At 42.2% G+C, this 23,145-nt stretch overlaps 1 protein-coding gene across 1 annotated transcript in view; it reads right to left on the reverse strand.

The window, feature by feature from the left end:
• Positions 1 to 882: 882 nt before the first annotated feature.
• LOC100698910 (CXADR-like membrane protein) overlaps positions 883 to 23,145 on the reverse strand; it is a 69,562-nt gene continuing 47,299 nt past the window's right edge. Inside the window, exons 4-7 of the mRNA XM_005464685.4 lie at positions 20,749 to 20,916; positions 19,904 to 20,026; positions 9,160 to 9,301; positions 883 to 3,452 (exon numbers count right to left, since the gene is read on the reverse strand). Of these exons, the coding sequence (XP_005464742.1) occupies positions 3,146 to 3,452; positions 9,160 to 9,301; positions 19,904 to 20,026; positions 20,749 to 20,916 (740 nt within the window). The 3' untranslated portion in view covers positions 883 to 3,145. The remainder of the gene's footprint in view (positions 3,453 to 9,159; positions 9,302 to 19,903; positions 20,027 to 20,748; positions 20,917 to 23,145) is intronic.

The raw sequence follows: 23,145 nt of genomic DNA on the forward strand, positions 1-23,145 counted from the left end.
GAAACTAACCAAAAATTGCTCTCTGATACCTCCAGTGGAGTTTGAATTTTAGATAGAAAGCACTTAAGCATAGAACAAAGTGCTTGTGTCAATGTATGAATGAGGTATGTTGTATAAAGCGCTTTGGGGCTCAGACAGAGGAAAAAAGCGCTATATAATAACGAGTCTTAGGGTAGTCTTTAGTATTTAGGGTAGTAGCTCATTCTTTATGAATAGAGGTACCGTTACCTCAAAATCACTCATTGGTATAGAAATGCTTAATCATGGAATAACCTGTTAGCCCTGTAAAACCCCATCCCCTTAGAGAGTGTCTGGTCCCAGACCACCAAAAATATAGTATCCAAATAGTAAAAACTATGACTATTAAACATTAAGTCTTTCTCTCTTCTAAGTTCTTGTTAGTACATGAATTAATAAATGATCAAAAAACTGAATTACTCTGCCTTATGGAAACCTGGTTAGAGCAGAATGATTATGTTAGTTTAAATTAATCGACATTCCTGTGTTTAATTTAATTAAACAGAATTAGACTAAGTTTGTTTTTCTCATTTCCCAATAATATTTAACTTACAAAAATAGATTACCTAGCAGTGGAGTGGAAAAATATTTTGTTCTTTTATATATATATATTTATATATATCTGAGTATTGACTTCATAAGTTTCTTCACTAATAAAATTTTACAAGTAAACCCGCGAGGCCTGAAAGAATACCTGGCCGGGTGCTTTGGGAGTGTGCTGACCAGCTCACAGGCATCTTCACGGACATCTTAAATACATCACTGAGCTCAGCTGTGGTACCTGCATGCCTCAAAACCACAAAAATCATCCCAGTGCCTAAAAAGTCCACTGTGCCCTGCCTCAATGACGACCAGCTGGTGGCACTTACCCCCATCATCACAAAGTGCTTTGAGAGGCTGTTATTGAGGCACAAGAAAACTCAGCTTCCACAGAATCTGGACCCGCTACAGTTTGCTTACCGCCCAATCTGCTGCACAGATGATGCCATCTCATCTGCTCTTCACCTTTCTCTCTCCCATCACGACAAAAAGGACACTTATGTCAGAACGCTGTTTATTGACTTCAAACTGAGTACAGAATTGCCACAGGGCTGTGTGCTTAGCGCACTGCTGTTCACCCGGCTAACACATGACTGTACTGCACAGTACAGCTCAAATGACATCATCAAGTTTGCCTACATGAACCTACATGAAACTGCAAGATTAGCATAGCAGTGAAGAAAATGACACAGCATTGATCAAACATCTGTTAGCGACATCAACCAGTAGTCTGTGAGCACAAAGAAAATCTGCACCTATTATCGGCACAGAGCTTGCAGCAATCACAAAGTTCAACTGCAAGTCACGGTCATGAAAACAAACGGTCACCAACTTTTCACCAAATGTTTTGATGGGGAAGCCATTAGCCACTGTTAGTAGTTGCACGCAGCCCTCAGCTAGCCTGTCAGAACCAGCCGAGGGTAGGAGGGGAGCCAGAGTCGACCAGAAAATGTCTCCCCGAGTGTGAGTCTTCTATGAAGAGCAGCCATTCCTGGTCACCAGTGGTCACGTCTGCTACAGACCACTGGCGGGCTCATTTACCTGGGCCTTAAAGCTTCACTCTGGCGCCAAAACGCTGATGGTAAAAACACAGCCCTTTTTCTCAGTGCCGTCGTGCCGTGATCCCAGCTGCTGTCACTGAGCCAGAGGCCTCCGGGAGAATTAGTGTGGGTGCCAGCCCTCACAGAAGCGGACAGTTGTCGGAGATAACCATGTGTGAAGAGGAACCCTATGTCATCCATCCCCGGTAAGCACAGCGTTTTCTCCATGAGCTTGAAAGTGGTACCATCACCTAAGCCTGAGAGAGAGAGAGGAGTTTCTTTTCTCTGTGTCGGAGAGGGAGTAGCGCCACAGCAGCAGCGCCTTGAGAGCGGTGTATTTCCTTTGGGCAGGGAGATTCCGGAGGATGGTCATCACACTGCGCATGGACAGCGGAGTCCAATGAGGCCACCACATGTTTTTCGTGTCGTCGGATAAAATTCCATGAAGAGCAAACTGAGGTTCGACATGCTCGAACCATGAAGGAGGGTCGTGAAGCTCAAAGTCCTGTACTTTAACTAGCAAAGCAAACGCAGCTGCAGGCAGAGGTGGGAGTCTGGCAGCCGCAAATGTTTCTGGGAAAGGGCCGGTTTCCTCTTCGGGCCTCAGCATGTTTGTCTCAGAGGTCACCAATATGACCGGTACGTAAGGATGACACCAGACTTCATCACGTTTTACTCCAACTTTAATTTCAGCTTCACACAACTGAACTCACAAGGCAGCAAACACTTCCTACAACCCAAAAAATTTACCCCTCCCTCTTCCCTTCTCGCTGGATGTGAGTGGATTCCCCTGGTGGTCCACCACAAAGCAAACAAAAAAACACTCAGACGAAAGTTTTTAGGTCCTGTGATTTATGCAAGCACTATTACATACTTCTTTCTGCAGTGGAGCTTGATCCAACTAAAAAATACAATATTTAACGTCCATTTTACAAACTGCAATCAGACTGTGTTGCAGGTATTTTTTCATTTTCATGTAAAAGTGAACAATGGTAAGAACTGGTCGATGAACCTGAATTAAAAATACCTCTGAGACTGTGCTGAGTCATATCCAAATCTGTAAAAACCTAAACTTTTGTCAGAAAGTAAAACTACAGGTGTTAACAGGTGTATGTGAGATTGTTAGGTTGTTAAAAGTATACTGAAATATATTTTTAACAACCTAACAATCTCACACAGTAAATGAAGAAACATTCTTCACTTACTGTGTGTCTGTAAGCAATTGGTTATATTCTTCAAAGAGAAGGAAGATGCCACTCACATCTATGTCTTCATTTAATTCAACTTCAGTCCACTTTGTACTGTCCAATCCATCCTGGTACATTCAGTCCTCTCTTTAAACATTACAGCATCAGAGCTTCCATTTCTTTTAGAATCTCTAAAATCTACAGAGGTGACTGTGTGCAAATAAATGACACCAGAACAAAACTGTTTTTATATTGCAGAAATTCTTCAAGAGTTAAGTTGCTGAAAGTGTTTTGTCAAAGTGTGAATTAAGTAAATTGAGGAACTGGATTTTTCTTCTACAGCAGTGGCCCCAATATAATTCATGTTCCCTGGGCTGAACTTTGGACGGGGGCTGGGTTTGGAGTGAGAGGTAGACATGGAAGTGGGTCCAAAAGATGTTCAGGGATCTTGGGAATCTTCTGATGGCATTCAGGTGGAGACTGTGGGAAAGCCTGGCAGTTCTCGTTAAGGGCAGCCACAGCAGGAACAAAGGCACGCTGACATTTAGGTCCCATGTTGTGCACCATGGACTGGGTGGAGGAGGTACCCGAATGGGAACTGCCAGAACGAGATGAGGAGAGGGAGTTGGGCTTCACTAGTTTGGCTTTGGGAGCTTCTGCATCCTCCCTGAAATGAGAACATGGCTGCATGATTTACTGGCAGGATGAAACTGATATTGATCATGAAAGTTTAGCTTTAGTAAAGTAGAAAGTATACTTTTAGTAGAAAAGTATACTACCAGTCAAAAGTTTTAAAACACCCTAATTTTTCCAGTTTTTTATTGAAAATTATGAAGTTTACTGTGTCATTGCACTCTGTAATGAAGCATAGTACAAATAAGCAACTGGAGTCAAAAGAAAAAATCATGGAATCAATTTGTAGACCAAAATGTTTTCTAAACCAGCAGTCCCCAACCTTTTTTGCGCCACGGACCAGTTTACAACAATATTTTCACTGACCGGCCTTTAAGGTGTTGTGGATAAATTCAACAAAATAAAACCGGTACCGGTACCAAAAGAAGAAGATTTATTCATAATACATGGGAAAAGACCCAGGGAAACCGAGTTAATGATAAAAATGATTTAAAAAAATAATGATAAAAACCGATAAAAATGCCTAAAACCATAAATTTCACACCCCAGCCTCAAATTCCATCTTCTCTAAGGGCTTGCATCACATTCCGGAAGGAACGATGCTAGCTCATTACTTCGCTGGTGTAGTCTGGGAAGATCAGAACTTTATTCCCCCTGTACTCCATCGGTTGCATCCCGGCGAGGCATAGAATAAGCTCGTCTGAAAGTGATGTATTCGGGCGATGATGGTACGCGGTTTCTCTCCCGCTGGCAGCCTAGGCCATAGGGATGGATGAGCGTGGTCGACCTTAAGTGGATGTGGGAAGTGTTGCTTACCCAATAATTCGGGGATGAGGTTGGAAATAAACTCCTTCGCTCTCCCTATCTTCTGAGCCCTCTTTCATGCCAACAATTTTTATATTAAGACTCCAAATACAGGCCTCCAAGTCCAATAGTTTGGGCTGAATCTGATTTACAAGCTTTGCCAGGTCCTCGCATTTGGCTTCAAGCGTTCCCATTCGCTCGTCCAGCGCGTTGACCGCTAATTCCTGACCTTCCATGCGGTTCTGTAAGTCAGTCTGTACGGATAGCACCGACTGGAAATTGGCCTCAAAAGCATCAAACTGCTCATCAAGTTTCTCCACGATTGATTCAGATATTGTCTGACATATTTCCTGGCATATCTTATACATTTCACTCTTGTCATCCGGAGTGACAACTTTAGGCTCAGCCAAAGCCCTGCTGGTGCAACTATCATTAGCATCAAGCTCGATGCTCGACCATCCGTCGATGGTCTTATTCTTGCCTAGGTTCGAGACTTTCTTCGGCGGTGACAGTTCAGATATGCAGGGCAATGATTAAGCCAAAGGTACAAGTCGATTATTTCAGCTCCTGAATGGTTTTATCGTGGTATCTTGCGTTTTGTGGAAACTGGGGTGTTTCTGAGTGTCTTTAGAATAGAATAGAATAGAATAGAATAGAATAGAATAGAATGCCTTTATTGTCACTATACAGTTGTACAATGAGATACAGAGCATCTCCTACTCAGTGTAAACATGCTGGGGGGGTACAGTTTCTGCAGCGCTATGTACATATGGACAGTATTAACATGGGAAAAAGATATATATATATATATATGTATGTATATATAAAATGTACAATATACAAGCCGTATTTTTAAGAAAAAAAAAGTAATATGTAATAAATAGTGTTATGTATATACAGTTGAGTTATTGCACATAGAGTTAGGTATTGCACAGTGGTGGTCCATAGAGGAAGTGGGAACTGGGGGGCTGTGTTATCGGTGCATGTGTGAGTTCAGGGTGGTTATCGCTTTGGGGAAGAAACTGTTTTTGAGTCTGTGGGTTTTTGTGCTGATGCACCTGCAGCGCTTCCCTGAGGGAAGCAGGCTGAACATGTTGAAGCCAGGGTGGGAGCTGTCCTTGATGATGTTTGCTGCTCTGCTGAGGCAGCGGGAGGAATAAATGTTCATCAGGGAGGGGAGAGGGCAGCCGATGATCTTTTGTGCTGTCTTGACCTGATGATACTCAGCTGTATATCTCCGTGTCTCCTGACGACACCAGACCAATGGATGCCCTTTTTAACTGTATTCTAGATATAAAATCTTGGATGGCAGAAAACTTTTTACAGCTTAACCAGGACAAAACTGAAGTTTTAATCATCGGTCCTGAGGCTCAGAGAGAGAAACTCTTGTCTAAATTACAGGCATTTTCACTGTGCCCTTCACTACAAGTGAAAAACCTGGGTGTTATTCTTGACTCTGAGCTTGGTTTTATCCCACATATTAAACACGTAACCAAAATTGGATTTTATCATCTAAAAAATATAGCCAGAGTCCGCCCTATTCTCTCTTGGGCCAACACGGAGATGCTGATGCATGCTTTTATTACCAGTCGCATTGATTACTGTAATGCCCTGCTCTCTGATCTCCCCAAAAAGAATATTTCACCTTTGCAACTTTTGCAAAACTCTGCAGCTCGTGTGCTGACGAAGACCAGAGGGCGGGCCCACATTACACCGGTTTTACAATCGCTGCATTGGCTCCCCGTGTGTTTCAGGATCGATTTTAAAGTTCTTTTATTGGTTTTTAAATGTCTTAATGGTCTTGGGCCTTCTTATCTTTCAGATCTGCTTTTACCATATGAACCCTCGCGGACCCTGAGGTCCTCTGGTACTGGCCTTTTGATTGTCCCTAAAGTCAGGACACATACTCACGGAGAGGCAGCTTTTCAGTGGTTCGGTCCTCGACTGTGGAACAGCCTGCCGGAGGAGCTCAGGGCCGCAGAGAACGTTCATGTTTTTAAAAACAGGCTCAAGACCCACCTTTTTAATTTAGCTTTTAATTAACGTTTATTTATTTTATGCTTATTTATTCTATCCTGTTATTCTATTTATATTAATTTAGTTTTATCTAATATTTATTGATTGTATTCTTATTCATTTTTTATCTTCTTACTCTGTTTATACTTATATTTATATTGTATCCCACTCTTATTTATTTTATCTTTTTATCCTGTTTATATTCTTATTAGGTCATATCTCCAGTGTTTCCTCGGATGGGGCTCTCTGCACCGGGGCTGTGATCGACCGTGGCTGCTGGGGCTCTGTGGATCCTCTCAGCCTGGCTGGGGGGCTTCTTTGCCTCCCTCCTGCTGCGTGCCCAGCCTGGAGGCTCCGGTCTGTGACCGGCTCCCGGTGCAGACAGCTCCCTGTGATAGTGTTTCCTCACTTGGCTAATGCGTACCCAGCCCAATTTTACTCTTTAAGTGTGTGTGTGTGTGTGTGTGTGTGTGTGGGTGTGGTGGGGGAGGAGAATGTGTGTATCCATGACCTTTCTGTTAATGAGAGTGTGGGGAATGAGTGGGAGGGTGGGGTGGGGTGGGGTGGGGTGGGCTGCTTTTAACCATGTAAAGCACTTTGTGCTACAGTTTTTTTTGTATGAAAAGTGCTTTATAAATAAAGATTGATTGATTGACCACACTCTGAAGCCTCACTCTATCCGCCTTGGTGCAGCTGCTGTACCATACCGTGATGCAGTAGGTTAGCAGGCTCTCAATGGACGAGCAGTAGAAGGTCAGCAGCAGGTCGGAGTTCAGCTTGTACTTTCTGAGGACTCTCAGGAAGTGCAGCCGCTGTTGGGCCTTCTTGACGACCGCTGAGATGTTTTCTGTACAGGAGATGTCAGCAGAGATGAGGACACCAAGGAACCAGAAGGTGTGGACCCTCTCCACACACTCCCCGTTGATGTAGAGGGGGGCCAAGTCAGTGCTGTGTCTCCTGAAGTCAACAATGAGCTCTTTGGTTTTCTTAGTGTTCAGTGTCAGGTTGTTTTCTGAACACCAGGCTGCCAACTTCAGGACTTCCTCTCTGTAGTCTGCCTCCTCTCCCTTCGAGATGAGTCCGACTACCGTGGTGTCATCAGCAAACTTGATGATGAGAGTGTTGTTGTGGGTCGAACTGCAGTCGTGGGTGTAGAGAGAATACAGGAGGGGGCTCAGCACACAGCCCTGTGGGGAGCCGGTGCTCAGTGTGCGAATGGAGGAGAGATGAGGGCCGAGTCTCACAGTCTGGGGCCGGTTTGTGAGAAAGTCCTTTATCCAGGCACATGTGAGAGGAGGGAGGCCAAGAGTGACCAGTTTGTTGATGAGGATGTCCGGGATGATAGTATTAAGGGCTGAGCTGTAGTCCACAAAGAGCATTCGGACGTAGCTCTGCCGCTGCTCTGGGTGACTCAGCACAGAGTGGAGGGCTGTGGCGATGGCGTCATCTGTGGATCTATTTGCACGGTATGCAAACTGGTGGGGGTCGAATTCTGGGGGGAGGTAATCCTTGATGTGCTGAAGGACTAGTCTCTCAAAGCATTTCATGATTACCGGTGTGAGGGCCACAGGGCAGTAATCATTCAGGCTGGAGATGGGAGACTTCTTCGGCACTGGGATGATTGTGGCTGATTTTAGACAGGATGGGATGGCTGCCTGATCCAGTGAGAGGTTGAAGAGTCTGGTGAAGATGAGGGTGAGCTGGTGTGCGCATGCTCTTAGTACCTTGCCAGGTACTCCGTCTGGACCGGCCGCCTTCCTGGGGTTCACTGCTAGGAGCACACGTCTGACATCGTGCTCCGTTACAGTGAGTGGAGCGGTGCAGGAACCAGGTGAGGGTGAGGATGAGGATGGGAGCAGGGCTGAGGCAGATGAGTGTTGCTGTTGTGGTGTTTCAAAGTGGGCGAAGAAGCTGTTTATTTCCTCTGCCAGCTGCACACTCGGGTTTTCTGTTTTCGCAGTGCTGCCTCTGTTTTTGATGGTGAAGGAAACTGTGCTCACTGACACCTTGACTTTCTTTGCAGTTTCTCTGTAGGACAGACCTACATTTATAAGTGTTATGATGGTCTGTCTCTCTTCCATTGTTAATTGCGCTTTTCTCACCATTTTTGTAACAACACACTACTTCCTGCAGTACAGTACTGTTCAAGTGATGCTCACGAGGGTACATCAGTGTGTTCCAATGCTGTTTTTATGCAGACAGAGGGGGTTGGAAGTAATCTAGAAAAGTTGGAACACATGTAGGAATTAGTAGCACCAGCTCTCAAGTCTTGATCAACCTCGATTGCTGCAGAACAGATTTAAATTGTTAAAACCATGTTGTGTTCCCTGAAAAAGGCCATTTTTCTGAAATGTACATTATTTTTTAGTGTTGGGTAACCTTACCTTTTTTTTAACCTCTGGCAGTTCAACACTTACCTTTGTTCCATTTCATGCTATTCATTGGATTTGAACGACTTGAATTGCAATAAATAACTGGAAAAATTAGAGTGTTCTAAGTCTTCTGACCAGTAGTGTATACCTTCAACTTTCTTGTTCTGTAACTGGTTAATTAGTAGAAAAATTCCACAACAGTCTGAATTATTGCAATTCAAACTAATACAATTAGTTTGTATAAAAAGTGAGAAAAAGTAACTGCTGTTATAACCAATACAGCCATAAATTGAAACTATCATTTTGGGATTCATCTATTTGAAGTTTTTATTTCATGCAGAAACATTGATGGATCAGAAAGGCAGTCCTAAAGGTATACAGGTTATACATATATTTCAATGATTCTGGTAATGAGATGGGTGAAACGATTAAATGAATGATTGTATAACATGCAGCAATTATATTTATATATTGAATAAAACTGTAAAAGTAAAGTTTTTTGTCATGGGTAGTTATCATGTGCAAAGAAATATTCTCAGCCTTGTCTACCTGATTTCATTGGGCGTCTCCTCTTCTTCATTTTTTTTCATGTCCTTTTTGCAGAATACCAACCAGATGATGAGTAAGATAAGCAGAATGGCGAAGGACACACCAACCACTACACCTGCTACCACACCAATTCCCTTCACATCTACCAAAAATAACAAAAAACATTGATGTAAGACACACTATTATGTTATTGCTACAACCACCAATGCATCAAATTCACCACTGCTATTTTTCAGTTCCATGCAAGTTTCAATAAAATACTTGTCTACCCGTCTTTATCATTTTCAAAAACCTATATAACACACACAGTATTAAAAAGCTAAAGCCAGATTTTAAAAAACCAAAAAAACCCCACTAATTTATCCATTCAGCAATTATATATTATAGCTAAACTATACAATAATTGAACCTTGAAAATCAATACATTTTAAATTGTACTTATAATTGCAAAATAAAATTGTTTTAAATAATGCTATTCCAGAAGTTCCAAGTTGTCGACTATAGTATTGTGCGAAAGTCTTGAGTCACCACTTTTTATTTTTCTTGAAAAATTGGAAATATATTCAGTGATTTACTGAAGTATTTGCAAATATAAATGCAAATACTTATTCTAAGGGGTGGTTGTGGCTCAGAAGGAAGAGTGCATTGTCTACCAATTGGAAAGTTTGTAGTTTGTTAAAGGCCTGCCACTAATTTTGTCTTCCACTTGTCCAGTTTCCCTCAAATTAATTTAAGGACACATGGCACACCATATTGAGCTGTAAAAGATTTTTGGCTGTCTTTTGAAATCACCTTGTTGTTGATTCAAGGTGTGTTTTGCACCAGGCTGCTAGTAACAAGGTGTCTAAAGATTCAATTTAAAACGGGTTCTTTGATAGATTGTTTGGCTGGCACTGGTTCATCCCTTGAGTAGGGTGCATTTTTTTTATACTTGAATGATTCAGCATAAAACACAAAGGCTCAAAAAATATTAAAGAGGTATGCTCTCTTCCATTTGCACAATATCTAAAATTTAAAAAAAAAAAAAATCCAGTCTTAAAATGATGCTAAAAATCCTGTTTATCCAGTTAGATCTTCTAGACTGGATTACTCTAGTTTATTATTATCAGGTTGTTCAAAAAACCGACTGAAAAGCCGTCACATGATCTAAAATGCTGCAGCAGGAGTACTGACAGTGACTAGAAAGAGAGAGCAGATTTCTCCTATATTGTCTGTGAGCTTGGAAAAGAAAGAAAATGGACTTTTTTAAGTTTCTTGAAGACACTTCACCTCTCATCTGAAAAGCTTCTTCAGTTCTAAAACCAAATGGTGGAAAGTCTCAGATATTTAAACCCTAGTGGGGGTTGTCCATTAAGAAGGTCATTGAACCACTGTTGATGACCTTGTCACATGAGCCAAGATGTTAAAAAAGCTGTAAGTCATTAACAGCAGAGTTCATCAGCAGAACAAACCTTCCCTCACCCTATCTTGTGACCCATTGAGATCAACTGATGCAAGATGTGAGTAGGGCTTGAGGCACCTTGGGAAGGGATCTCAAAACTGCATTGTAGGTGGCAAGCAGATGGTGTGATAAGCCACCTACTCTGTTGAAAGATGGCTGTTCACAGTGGACATAGAAGGCCTCTTTCACTTCTCTCTCAAACTATCTGTCTTCTCTGTCTAAAATGTGAACACTGACATCCTTGAAAGAGTGATCTTTATCCTTTAGATTGGGGTGTCCAAATCCAGGCCTTGAAGGCCGGTGTCCTGCAGGTTTAGGATCTCACCCTGGGTCAACACTCCTGAATCAAATGATTAGTTCATTACCAGGCCTCTGGAGAACTTCAAGACATGTTGAGGAGGTCATTTAAATCAGCTGTGTTGGATCAAGGACACATCTAAAACGTGCAGGACACTGGCCCTCGAGGCCTGGAGTTGGACACCCCTGCTTTCGATGCATGTGTGCAGCTGAGTCTTTTCCTGTTGAGGTGGCTCTTGTATGTTGTGGCATGCATTTATGGAGTGGCTGCTTGGTTTCTCCAATGCAGAAGTCTGACTACTCACACACTGCACTGCACAGGAAACACTATGTTGTTTTTTCCTTGGGATGAACCAGTTTTTGTCCGATTAAGGAGACTATCAACAGGTTAAGGAGACCTGTCACACTGGGGTGCGCCGGTGTGTGGAAAGAGGTAGACCCAGATGCAGACACGGTGGAGACAAAACGTAGTTTCAAAAAATAAGCGAGCCTTTATTGGCAGATGGCAAAAGAAAGACCAGCCACTCGGGAAACTAAGGTGGCTATTGAACTCTGTATCAAAAGGGCTGAGACACTCAGTGAAAAACTATGACAACTAAGAACACTGAGCAACTAGAAAACACAGAGAACCAATAGAGCAAACCTAAGTAAACTGTGGTGAGGTTAACAGACGATCCGACACTGACTGAGGGGAACACACAGACTAAATACACATGAGGAATAATCAAGGGGAGTCGGATCACATGGGAAACACGGCTGACAACAATTAACATAATGACAGGACACGTGAAACTAAATACAATAAACACAACACCAGAGATGGGTAACGCGTTACTGTAATCTGATTACTTTTTTCAAGTAACGAGTAATGTAAGGGATTACTATTGCAAAAACGGTAATTAGATTACAGTTACCTTCACGTAGGAACGCTGCGTTACTGCGTTACTAAAACCGTGATTTTTTGCGAGAACGTCTCATGACAGTGACATAAGCGAGTGTGACGTTCGTGACAACAGCTGTCTGCAGATCATAATATATCGAGTGCGGGACAGAGTGTAGCATGCAGCGTTTAAAGCGTGGAAGTACTGACCTTATTTTGAGTTTGATTCCATAAAAAGTGACAAAAACATTAGTGTCCGTTGTGCGTGGGAAGAAAACTTCTTTTTACAGCGAAAAAACCCCTAAACTTCCAAGCAAGCACCGAGTGTACTACGACGTAATGTGAAATTCACAGAGAAACTCGCGGATTCTTCCACTGACCGCTGCAGCACACCTGCACCAGGGTAAACCTCCGCCTACCCCAGTCATGCTTTACAGGTGAAAATAGAGCAACAGGACCGCTAGTCTTTGATTTTATTTATTTTCTGTTGTGTTTTACTTGCATCTATTTGAAAGAGTGAGTGTAAACACACACAAAAATTTATTTTATGTGCTGGAATGTGCAGAAAATAGGTTTAAATGTTAAACAAATTTCTTCCAGTCAGAGAATGTTGCATATAATTTAATTTTTGCTTGATGCATAAAGTTAAAAGATTAAAACTAATAAAACAAGTTTTAAAAAGAGACTTTTCCATTTGATTACATTTTGTATGATGAATTATGCAGAAAAAGTAGAATTGGGCTGAAAGATCTATCGCTTTATCACCTATTCAGGTTGTAAATCGTGTTTTTAAAAAGTAACTAAGTAATTAAGTAACTAAGTAATTAATTACTTTTGAAAATAAGTAATCAGTAAAGTAACGGGATTACTTTTGGGGGGAAGTAATCAGTGATTAGTAACTGATTACTTTTTTCAAGTAACTTGACCAACACTGCACAACACACCAAGCTCTTTCAAAATAAGACAGGAAACATAAGACACGGCCATGACTTGAATCTTACAACCAAGGAAAACTTAGACACAAAACATGGCAGAATGAAACTAAATAAGCTGAAATGAAAACTAGACTAAAAAGAATAACAAAACACCAAAAAACTCAACATACTGGGTCGCATGACCCAGGGCCGTGACAGAGACCATCACTTCATTATTGATTCTCAAAAATGACGTGCTGTACAGAACCAGTACTAAACATGAGCTGTGCCTACTAACTAAAGAAGCTAAGGGCACTCAATGAACACCTGGCAGCACAAATAACTGGGCTGCTTACAACCTTTTCTCACTTGGACTTGTTAATACAGAGCAGAACAAACCTGATCTTGAAGGAGTATGACAATTACCTGCCTCTCTACAACAAAGAAGCCCCTCTCAGGCTTCATACCCACCAAGCTAAGTAGACATGTGAGTCAAAACATGAGTACAGTTCAGAATGACACCGGAAATAACAACAGAAGACCAAAACACCAGCTCCTGATTGATGGAAGAGTAGACTAGAATTCTAAGACCAACCTGCGTACTGCCTAAAATCACCACAAGAAACACTTTAACTCACAGGTATAGGAGTGCTTGGCACTATACAAGGCTTAAAGTATACTAGTAATGTTCCTTAGGAACTCAGTGCACTGGAAGACAATACTGGAGACCAGAGATAGGCAGTAACGCGTAATCCAATTACTTTTTAATGTAAGGGATTACTATTGCAAAAAAGTAATTAGATTACTGTTACTTTCCCATAAGCACGCTGCGTTACTGCATTACTAAACCGTGATTTTGTTTGTAAGAGCATCTCATGACAATGACGTAAGAGAGTGCGACGTCCATGGTAGCAACAGACACGTGTGTACATTGTTAAGGGTTCAGAAATTGAGGAGGAAGACCAAAAATAATGACCACTGATCCGGCCGGGTGCAATTAGACGAAGATTTTAATGAATATACATGTGGAGTCCAACACTGTGCAGATTCAGTGTTGAACTGTCTTACAATAGTCAGAACAAAGACTTTATAGGGGTGAAATAGTACAGCCCCCCTTCTGTTGCCAGGCAGATCCAGTACAGCATACGTCAATCCAAAACCGCAACCGTTCAGTCAACCCTTGACACAGTTTAAAGAACACCGTCTTCGGCTCGACCCCAGGTGCTTCCCCCAGCTTCGGTGTCGCTTATCTCTGGGACATCTGGTGTACTTCCTGGAACAGACTAACACGTACGCACCCCAACTTTGCAGTTACAGCAAAACACATCTTAACTTCTTACCTACTAAATGAGTCTACTTATATGTATGTGTATGTGTGTGTCAGCTTCTGCTGCCCTTTATTTCACCCTTCACTTCCTCAGCTAAACCTTGTAACCTTTCCACCAGACAGAAGGCCAGCACGTGCACAACTGAAACTATGTGTGTGTATGTGTGTCTCGTCCTTAAATGCTCTCTCAACTCACCCGTTGCACTTCTGACCTTTTACCAGAACAGAGGCTCATCCTTACATGTAATAACCTAACTGGAACTATATATGTAATCTACTGAATAAATGTTTTAATCAAGAGCCTCTACTGAAAGCTTAATCCAAAGATATAAATGCATAATAAAATAACCTGCTCTTAGCTTGCACTTAGACTCTGCTTTCGGTTTCACTTCCTGCAAAGCATGTAACTTCAAAAATATGTAACTTCCTGTCTTATTTTGGCACAGAGTTACTCTTTCACACTGCAGTCTGCATATAAACATTTAAGATTATAGATTCAACTCAACAGTTTAAAGTGGTTCTTACTGGACTTGTAATAAAAGCTTAATTGGGTACCAATATGTTTAAACATCTAAATGCAATATCAATATTAATAATTAATGGAATAGTAATAATGATCATAAAAATCGCAGCAAATAATAGCAGCATAATATCTTACTACTCCTGACACTCCCTCTCTTGACGTCTCTTTCAGAGACGTCACCACACCATTTTCTTGTGTCACTCCTCGGCCCACTCTGCCACCTCTAGATCCATTAATGGCATCATGGGCATCCGGGTCACTGTTCCCGCTCTGACCCTCTCTCGCTGTCCTCTGACTTAGCAAATCAGACAACCTCAGGTCACCTAAGTGGTCCAGTAATACAACGCCAGCCCCCACTTGAGAACACTCATGCTTGAGGTTAATCACACCAAAGTATCAGTGAGCCTAAAGTTGGTCAAAGGCAGGAGAGAATAAGAGTGCGAGGAGAGCTCAATCAGCACTCCTCCCTCACCCCTGAACCCAATCATACCCGGTGAGAGACCCCTTACACTTGTGAATCTCTAGTGGTCTGTCCCTTTTCTGGGTCCCTCTCTTGTGGAAATCTACTCCTGTAAAGGATAGAAAACACTTTCTCCCTACTACGGCTTCCCTACCTTATGTCCCTCAATTGTTCTCTTTATTCCAACCTGATTCAACCTAATATTACTCAAAACATGAACCTAATTATGTATCCGGTTTTTGACTTTTATTTCTATATATTATTCAACATTACTCATCATTTGTAAACTCTTAAAGCACTGCTTTCACATCTCTGCAGGTGCTTTCCGGTTGCTCCCTTATCTGATCATCAACATCCTGTGCACAAAACTGTCGCTGCTGCAAGTTCCTTAACTCTCATCTAAAGCCACCTATCACAAAAAATCACAAGAAAATCATTATAAGCGCCTATTCTACTAAAGGATCAAAGAAAAAACAACCACTTTAATCAACTAAGTGTAAGCATATAATTAATTACTCCTCAATAAATTTCATCATAGCTAAAAGCTCCCTAAAACAACTTCTATGTGTTAACCCTAACTTCATTTTTTTTTTATCTTAAAACCTCCATTTGCTTCATCTGCCTAGAGTTAACTCGTCTGTCTCTCTTCTCTGGGTGCACACTTGTCACAGTGAGTTTCCCTTTTATGGGCATGCAAAGTTCCTGTTCACTATTTCCTGTCACACACCACAGGCACACATATTTCCTGTTTCTGCAGACTCTGTCTCTCTTTGAATTTCACAGTCTACAAACAATCAGTAATTCTACTAAATCTTGATCTAAAAACAATACACCTTCATTTCACTCACACACATTTAAATAGAGCTCTTTCAAACATCAGAACAATTAACACTTCTTCACACACATAACCATTCTTTAGGTCAGTTTTGTAGCATCAGTCACACCATAATTTCTTAAGTGGGTGTACCTAGTGTATATACTTATGTGTTTTTGAACTGAGAGAAAAAGAAACTCAACCTCTCATAACATCACTCATGCATTTCTTGAATTACAAACACTTTCAAACTTTAAAACATCCTACTTTACATCACAAAAGAAATATATTTCACACCTTTATTTATCATTTAAAACCCTTCTACTCACCGCACTCACACACTTAAACTGTGACACTTAAACTTAGTCACTGATCACACATTCACAGCAATGAATTCAAACTCTATTTATACTCTCGTAATAAGCAAAACCAGCCTCTTAGTTACAGGCATTTAGCAATATTGGCAAACAATAGTTATAAAGCTCAATAACCCTCTAAACTGAAAGCAACACTCTCCATGCGCGTCACCGCTCCTCATTTGCATAAACACACACACCATCAGTGCACATCCGGCAGTGCACTGCTGACACAGAGACTTCTCGCACACAAACATCTCTTATTTTATATTACACAGACGTCTTATAATTACAACTGCACAGATTTTAGGCCTCTTAGCTCCTACCAGATTTCGATAAATTTAACATAACGGTCCAACCGATAAAGTCCCAGACTTTTTTGCGACCAATTCACCAGACCAGACTCTAACTGCTCTGTCCAGATTTCTAGCCCTAACTTAATTTACCAGTAGCCAAACAAGCGCAGATAGGGGACTCGAACCCCTAGCAATTTCGAAGGTTCCCAAGTTCTTCCCGGCTGTCGACCGTACTATCCCTATTCGCCGATAGGTCAAGGGTCAGCGTCCTGCCCAGGCCCAAGCGTTACCAAGGAGAAAAATGCGCTTCTTAACAGACGCCGCTGTCGTTCCAGAAGAATTTATAATAATTTGAAACAATTTCACCCCTAGCAATTTTGGAGGTTCCCAAGTTCTCCCCGGTTGTCGACCGTACTATCCCTACTCTTCAGGGTAGGTGAAGGATAAATATCTTTATCCAGCAGGGAGCGTTGCCTCCGAGAAACAGTTCTTAGGGGTCCCAAACTCCTCGTCCTAACCTTAATTAGAATAATTTGAAACAACAATCTACCCCCAAAACAGGATTAGGATTGAGGCAGGTCTGCCCTTGTGGACATAGGAGACTTGAACCCACAAAATGACTATCACAAGATAGACCCAATGACCAACGGGACTTGAACCCACAAAAATGACCAATTTCCCTACTTTCTACGTGAGACTCGAACTCACTTTAACTCTTTTCCTTCTTTGGGACTCGAACCCAGTACTTTTACTTATAACTTATCATTACTTCAACCACCATGCTCATGAGATTACCATCAAAATCAAAACAGACATTCACCAGTAATTTTCAGTGAGTAGACTTTAATTTTGTAATGTCCAATCTGGCACACGCAAATTCAACAGGTATGTGCCTTACCTTTGGATAAGCCGGCTTGTCTCTCACTTCTGACCACTGACTCGTATCTGCCCATCCAATCACCACGGACCCCGGATCTCTCCGTCTACACCTCCAAAATTCCCCCTCTCACCGGACGATGCCCCCAAATGTTAAGGGTTCAGAAATTGAGGAGGAAGACCAAAAATAATGACCACTGATCCGGCCGGGTGCAATTAGACAAAGATTTTAATGAATACACATGTGGAGTCCAACACTGTGCAGATTCAGTGTTGAACTGTCTTACAATAGTCAGAACAAAGACTTTATAGGGGTGAAATAGTACAGCCCCCCTTCTGTTGCCAGGCAGATCCAGTACAGCATACGTCAATCCAAAACCGCAACCGTTCAGTCAACCCTTGACACAGTTTAAAGAACACCGTCTTCGGCTCGACCCCAGGTGCTTCCCCCAGCTTCGGTGTCGCTTATCTCTGGGACATCTGGTGTACTTCCTGGAACAGACTAACACGTACGCACCCCAACTTTGCAGTTACAGCAAAACACATCTTAACTTCTTACCTACTAAATGAGTCTACTTATATGTATGTGTATGTGTGTGTCAGCTTCTGCTGCCCTTTATTTCACCCTTCACTTCCTCAGCTAAACCTTGTAACCTTTCCACCAGACAGAAGGCCAGCACGTACACAACTGAAACTATGTGTGTGTATGTGTGTCTCGTCCTTAAATGCTCTCTCAACTCACCCGTTGCACTTCTGACCTTTTACCAGAACAGAGGCTCATCCTTACATGTAATAACCTAACTGGAACTATATATGTAATCTACTGAATAAATGTTTTAATCAAGAGCCTCTACTGAAAGCTTAATCCAAAGATATAAATGCATAATAAAATAACCTGCTCTTAGCTTGCACTTAGACTCTGCTTTCGGTTTCACTTCCTGCAAAGCATGTAACTTCAAAAATATGTAACTTCCTGTCTTATTTTGGCACAGAGTTACTCTTTCACACTGCAGTCTGCATATAAACATTTAAGATTATAGATTAAACTCAACAGTTTAAAGTGGTTCTTACTGGACTTGTAATAAAAACTTAATTGGGTACCAATATGTTTAAACATCTAAATGCAATATCAATATTAATAATTAATGGAATAGTAATAATGATCATAAAAATCGCAGCAAATAATAGCAGCATAATATCTTACTACTCCTGACAGCATCAACAATAGAAAACATGGAGCACGGGATAGAGCAGCACCATGCACCACGAATTACTTTTTTCAAGTAACTTGAACAACACTGCTGGAGACCAACTCCAGGCTACTGCACAAGCCACTGTCAAGTGTGTAATATACGTAGGACAAATATGTCCCACAGATGACAGTGCTGACTCAAAGTCAGAGAGAGTACTGGGAGAGTAGTTTATGTCTTGTACCAGAACATTTCCCATGACAATGTGGCCACTCAGGGTTTTTATTATGTTCAAATTAAAAGAGCTGAATTGCTAGTGGTATGAGGAAAAGAATGGATTGATACAGCAGATCCGGGAAAGTACTGACAAGCGCTTAAGTTGTTCCACCTTTTGCTCATTTTGCAGCCATATTCACAATGGATGAAATTCATTTTTTACCTCAAATATCTACACACAATATCTCATGATAAAAAAGGGAAAATATAACATGTACATAGGTATTCACAGCCTTTGCACCTATAAAAAGGCTATGAATACTTACTTGAAAAGACTTAAAAACTTTTGAGGCCTCAAGTCGAGGATTTTTAACCCCCCATTTCTTGTTTCTTCCCATAGTTATTCCCTCATTGTCTTCAGTTGTGTTTTGATCCCTGTCTGCTCCAGTCTGCACGCCAAATGTCCTTGGGCAAGATACTAACCCCATGTTGCTCTCTGAAGTAGGATTTAGATAGAAAGCATTTACATAGAAAGAGCATAAAAAAGCACTGTATAAGAATAAGTCCATTTGCATTACATTAAAGTTCGAGGGAGGCTTTGTCACTAACTTTGGATCGAGCCAGTGCCCCCTAGACAAAACCACTAATGCAAGGTGCTAGGGTGAACCAATGCACCACCTTTCCACTCAGAATCAACAAAAAAAAACGCTATCGTATATGGAGTCTAGTGTTAATTGATGGATCTGATCAATAATGAGTGTAGAAAGCCCCTTCAAGTGTGAGTTTACAATGCAATGTATTATTTTGAACTATAGAGAAAAGACCCATCCACTTCAACAAATTTTATCCATATTTTTGCTAAAAGAAAAATGATCAGTGATTTCAGGAAAATAACTGAGATTCCACTTAAGAAGCAGTGAACTTAAGGTTGAGAAGCACAGACAGACCACAAATTTTGAGAGATGTTGTGATCTGCAACTTAAAAGAATGTCACTTTCACCTACAGTTTCACTATAGCACTGCAGGCAGTGTGTACGAAAATAAATTGCAGATGAGCTCTACAATGACATGAAGAGGGGAAAAGCATTTTATTCTGCAAATCAAAAGCAACAATTTTTAACTTATTCAGTGTTCAAAAAAAGTTCTTCACTCACAGTGTATCTTGACTTCCATTGTACAGCTCTCTTCTCCCACATCATTGCTGGCTGTGCATTTGTAGAGTCCGGCATTGTCCTTGGTCAAATTCCTCAATGCCACAATCTCTGGGGTTTTGAAATCTGATGTACCAAGAATGACAAGACAGCATCTAAGTGTGCACTACTGTTTTATGGTGTTGTTAAAGAGTTGATTTCTATTGAAATAAATGTACCTAAAGATGAGTTAACATAAAGAAATAGCCATAGCCATTGTAAAATTCTTTGCTGTTTTTAAAAAGTAAATACTTTTGACAGATTCTTTATGCAAGCTAAAGGTATTTGGAAAAGATAAAAGGAGAACAGAATAACTTAGATTAGTCAGAAGTCCTCATTTCTTTAAGAGCTGAAACATGACTATAGAGTAAAACGAGTATGTAATCGGTTCTGTTTGTTTTGTCTTTATGTTAGCATGCACAGCATCTAGTGTCCACAGTTTAGCATTTTTCAGATTTTGTATCATGGTGGATTTTTTGAAAATTGGTTTAAGGTCAATAACACCAAATGTGAAAATCATTAAACACTTTATGTTACCTGCAATTTTTTATAGATCATCTTCAAATTCCAGAACAATACACTTGACCTTGGGGGACATGAGTACCGAGGTTGGATAAGCAAAGGTCAAAGTTGACCAGATCGAGATATATATATTGTCGGCATGGAGAGTGCTGTACAACACGCTTTTAATTTTTTCATTATGATGCCCTACCACATCATAATGATGTGGGTTTTTTGTTCTTTTTTGCTTTGTTTCAAGGTTTAAATTTTTTGTTTTAAAAAGCCCTAGGTACATCTGATAGACTTACCTATCAGGGTCAGTGGAGGCAGCTTGTCTACATATTTGCCTTCGTCCAGTACTTTTTCCCATTTGTAATGGATAGGATCAGAGCCATCAGTGGACTTGCAGCTCATCTTAACATCACTGCCTTCCAAGAATTTGCCCTCCATCCAGCACTGTGGCCTAGATGGCTTCACTGTGGACAGACAGTCAGACAGATACACAGACAATCTCAAAATGCTATTGAGTCATGCGGCAGGGTGCGGTTTGTGGCTCAGCTGCAGGGGAGGGGTGGAGCAGAGGGTTCAGGGCTCAGGTGTGAGGCTGACTTGGACCTGAGCTCCATCATCTAGTCATGCCTCCTCGATAAAAGATGTGCTGGGACCTGAGGTGGGACCTAGGGCTACAAGCAGGGCAGATGAAAAGTTGTCCAGTGAAAAACAGTGCAAATAAAAACATGTGCAACTGCAAACGCTGTTGGCGGGTACATCATTTCCACAGTGGTGCCGAAACCCAGCGCCTCCAGTGGCAGAACCACGACCGGCCCAGCAAGTGGAGGCGCTGGCCTGGATGGTGGCTGAGCTGGCGGCTATGCAGCGGGAGCAGGAGGTGGTGTTTAGCCACCAGCTGGAACAGCTGCAGGACCTATCTGAGCACTGGATGGGGCTTTGGGGAAGTTTGTTAGCTTGGGCTGGCCCCCGCCAGTGTCCCTCTACTGTACGGGGGAGGGAGACGACCCCCCATGCCTTCCTGGAGGTCTTTCGGGCCAACCAATTGTGTATCATTGGTTGGAGGAGGAGTAGGCGCTGATTCTGCTCCCACTGCTGTCTGGCAAAGCCCATGCAGGGGTTCTCAACCTGCCCGCGTGTGAGCAGCAGCTTCACAGATGTTCAACAGGGCCTCGCACCACAGGACTATCGCTGGCAGTTCTGGGAGGGTCGGATGGGGCCGGAGGACTAACCTTGCATCATGGAGCAGGAGATCCTGGAACTGTTCATTGCGGGCTGCCCATGGAGACCACAGGATGGATCTGCTGCCATCGCCCAGGCAGCTTATTTATCTCTGCACGACTGGGGGAGGCGGCAGGGCAGCCCCCTATGCCACCTAGTAGCTGGCCTGTTCCAGCTCCAAGGAGGAGGCTCCGGGATGCTTCACCACCACGGCTTGCAGCCTCAGAACAGCAGCTGCATCTAAACACACACTCGCAGAGAGGTGAGTTGGGGCTGGAGGTGCCAAATTCCACCATTCCTGCTGCCTTCCATTGTGATGACCATCTCACAGAGGCCCATAGAGCGGATGTTGCTGCATTGCAACAGCATTTTGCAGAGATGTTCTCCTCCCTGCCTGGCTGTACTTCACTCATTGAACACCATTTTGAAACTGTCCACTGTCTCTCTGCAAGTCCCAGCTGCTACAGAAACTGTGCCCACTCACCGGGAGCTATGTTCGATCGTCACTGGCCCTTCGACATCTTCCTTTGGTGTCAGGTCTACCAAACTTTGGTTTGCCAGGGGGATTGTTGAAGGTGTAATTGTTGGGAATCAGATCATTCACAAATATCCCATAGTGTCAGTGAAAATTAAATACACCCTTTAATTTTGAGAACAGACTGATCTAGCTTTAGTAAGTTAATGGGGAAATGTGTAGGGCTGCGTTCACAACCTTTAGGAACGTGTGATGTTTGAACGCACTGGCATTGACATCATCACGCCATTTCACTGGAGTACGCAGGGATATCGCTTTGATTAGTTCTGGTGGATTATGCAATGAGTGTGCCAAAGGCACAGTTTCTCAGCTTACTGAAAGGGATACTGACTGACTAGGCCACCTCATTTATGTCTTGTATTTTAAAGGACCTAGATGAGTAGTTGGGCATTAAGTTGATTCAAACCAGTGTCTATCACCTGCAGACCCACAGGTTGGTGGAACAGCTGAATAAGGCCTTGAAGTCCATGATTCATAAGTTTATTTATGAGCAAGAAAGTAATTGGCTGGCTAGACCCTCCGTTGTTTGCAGAGTAGGACGTGCCCCAGGCCTCCACAGGATTATTTCCCTTTGAGCTCAGCCCAGGGAAAAGTGAAATTCACTATCTTCTGCACCAAAGAGCAAAGCTTCACACTTGAACCCAGAATTGAATTCAAAATCCTGCTTCTCACATACAAGGTAATAATGACCTTATAGTTCCATATCACCCCATTAGAGCACTGCAGGCTTACTTGTTGTTCCTAGAGTATTTAAAAGTAGAATGGGAAGCAGAGCCTTCAGTTTTCAGGCCTCTCTTCTGTGGAACCAGCTTCCAGTTTGGATTCAGGAGACAGACACTGTTGAGGTGGCTCTTGTATGTTGTGGCATGCATTTATGGAGTGGCTGCTTGGTTTCTCCAATGCAGAAGTCTGACTACTCACACACTGCACTGCACAGGAA

Source organism: Oreochromis niloticus, linkage group LG10 (genome assembly GCF_001858045.2).
Source record: "Oreochromis niloticus isolate F11D_XX linkage group LG10, O_niloticus_UMD_NMBU, whole genome shotgun sequence".
NCBI lineage: Eukaryota > Metazoa > Chordata > Actinopteri > Cichliformes > Cichlidae > Oreochromis > Oreochromis niloticus.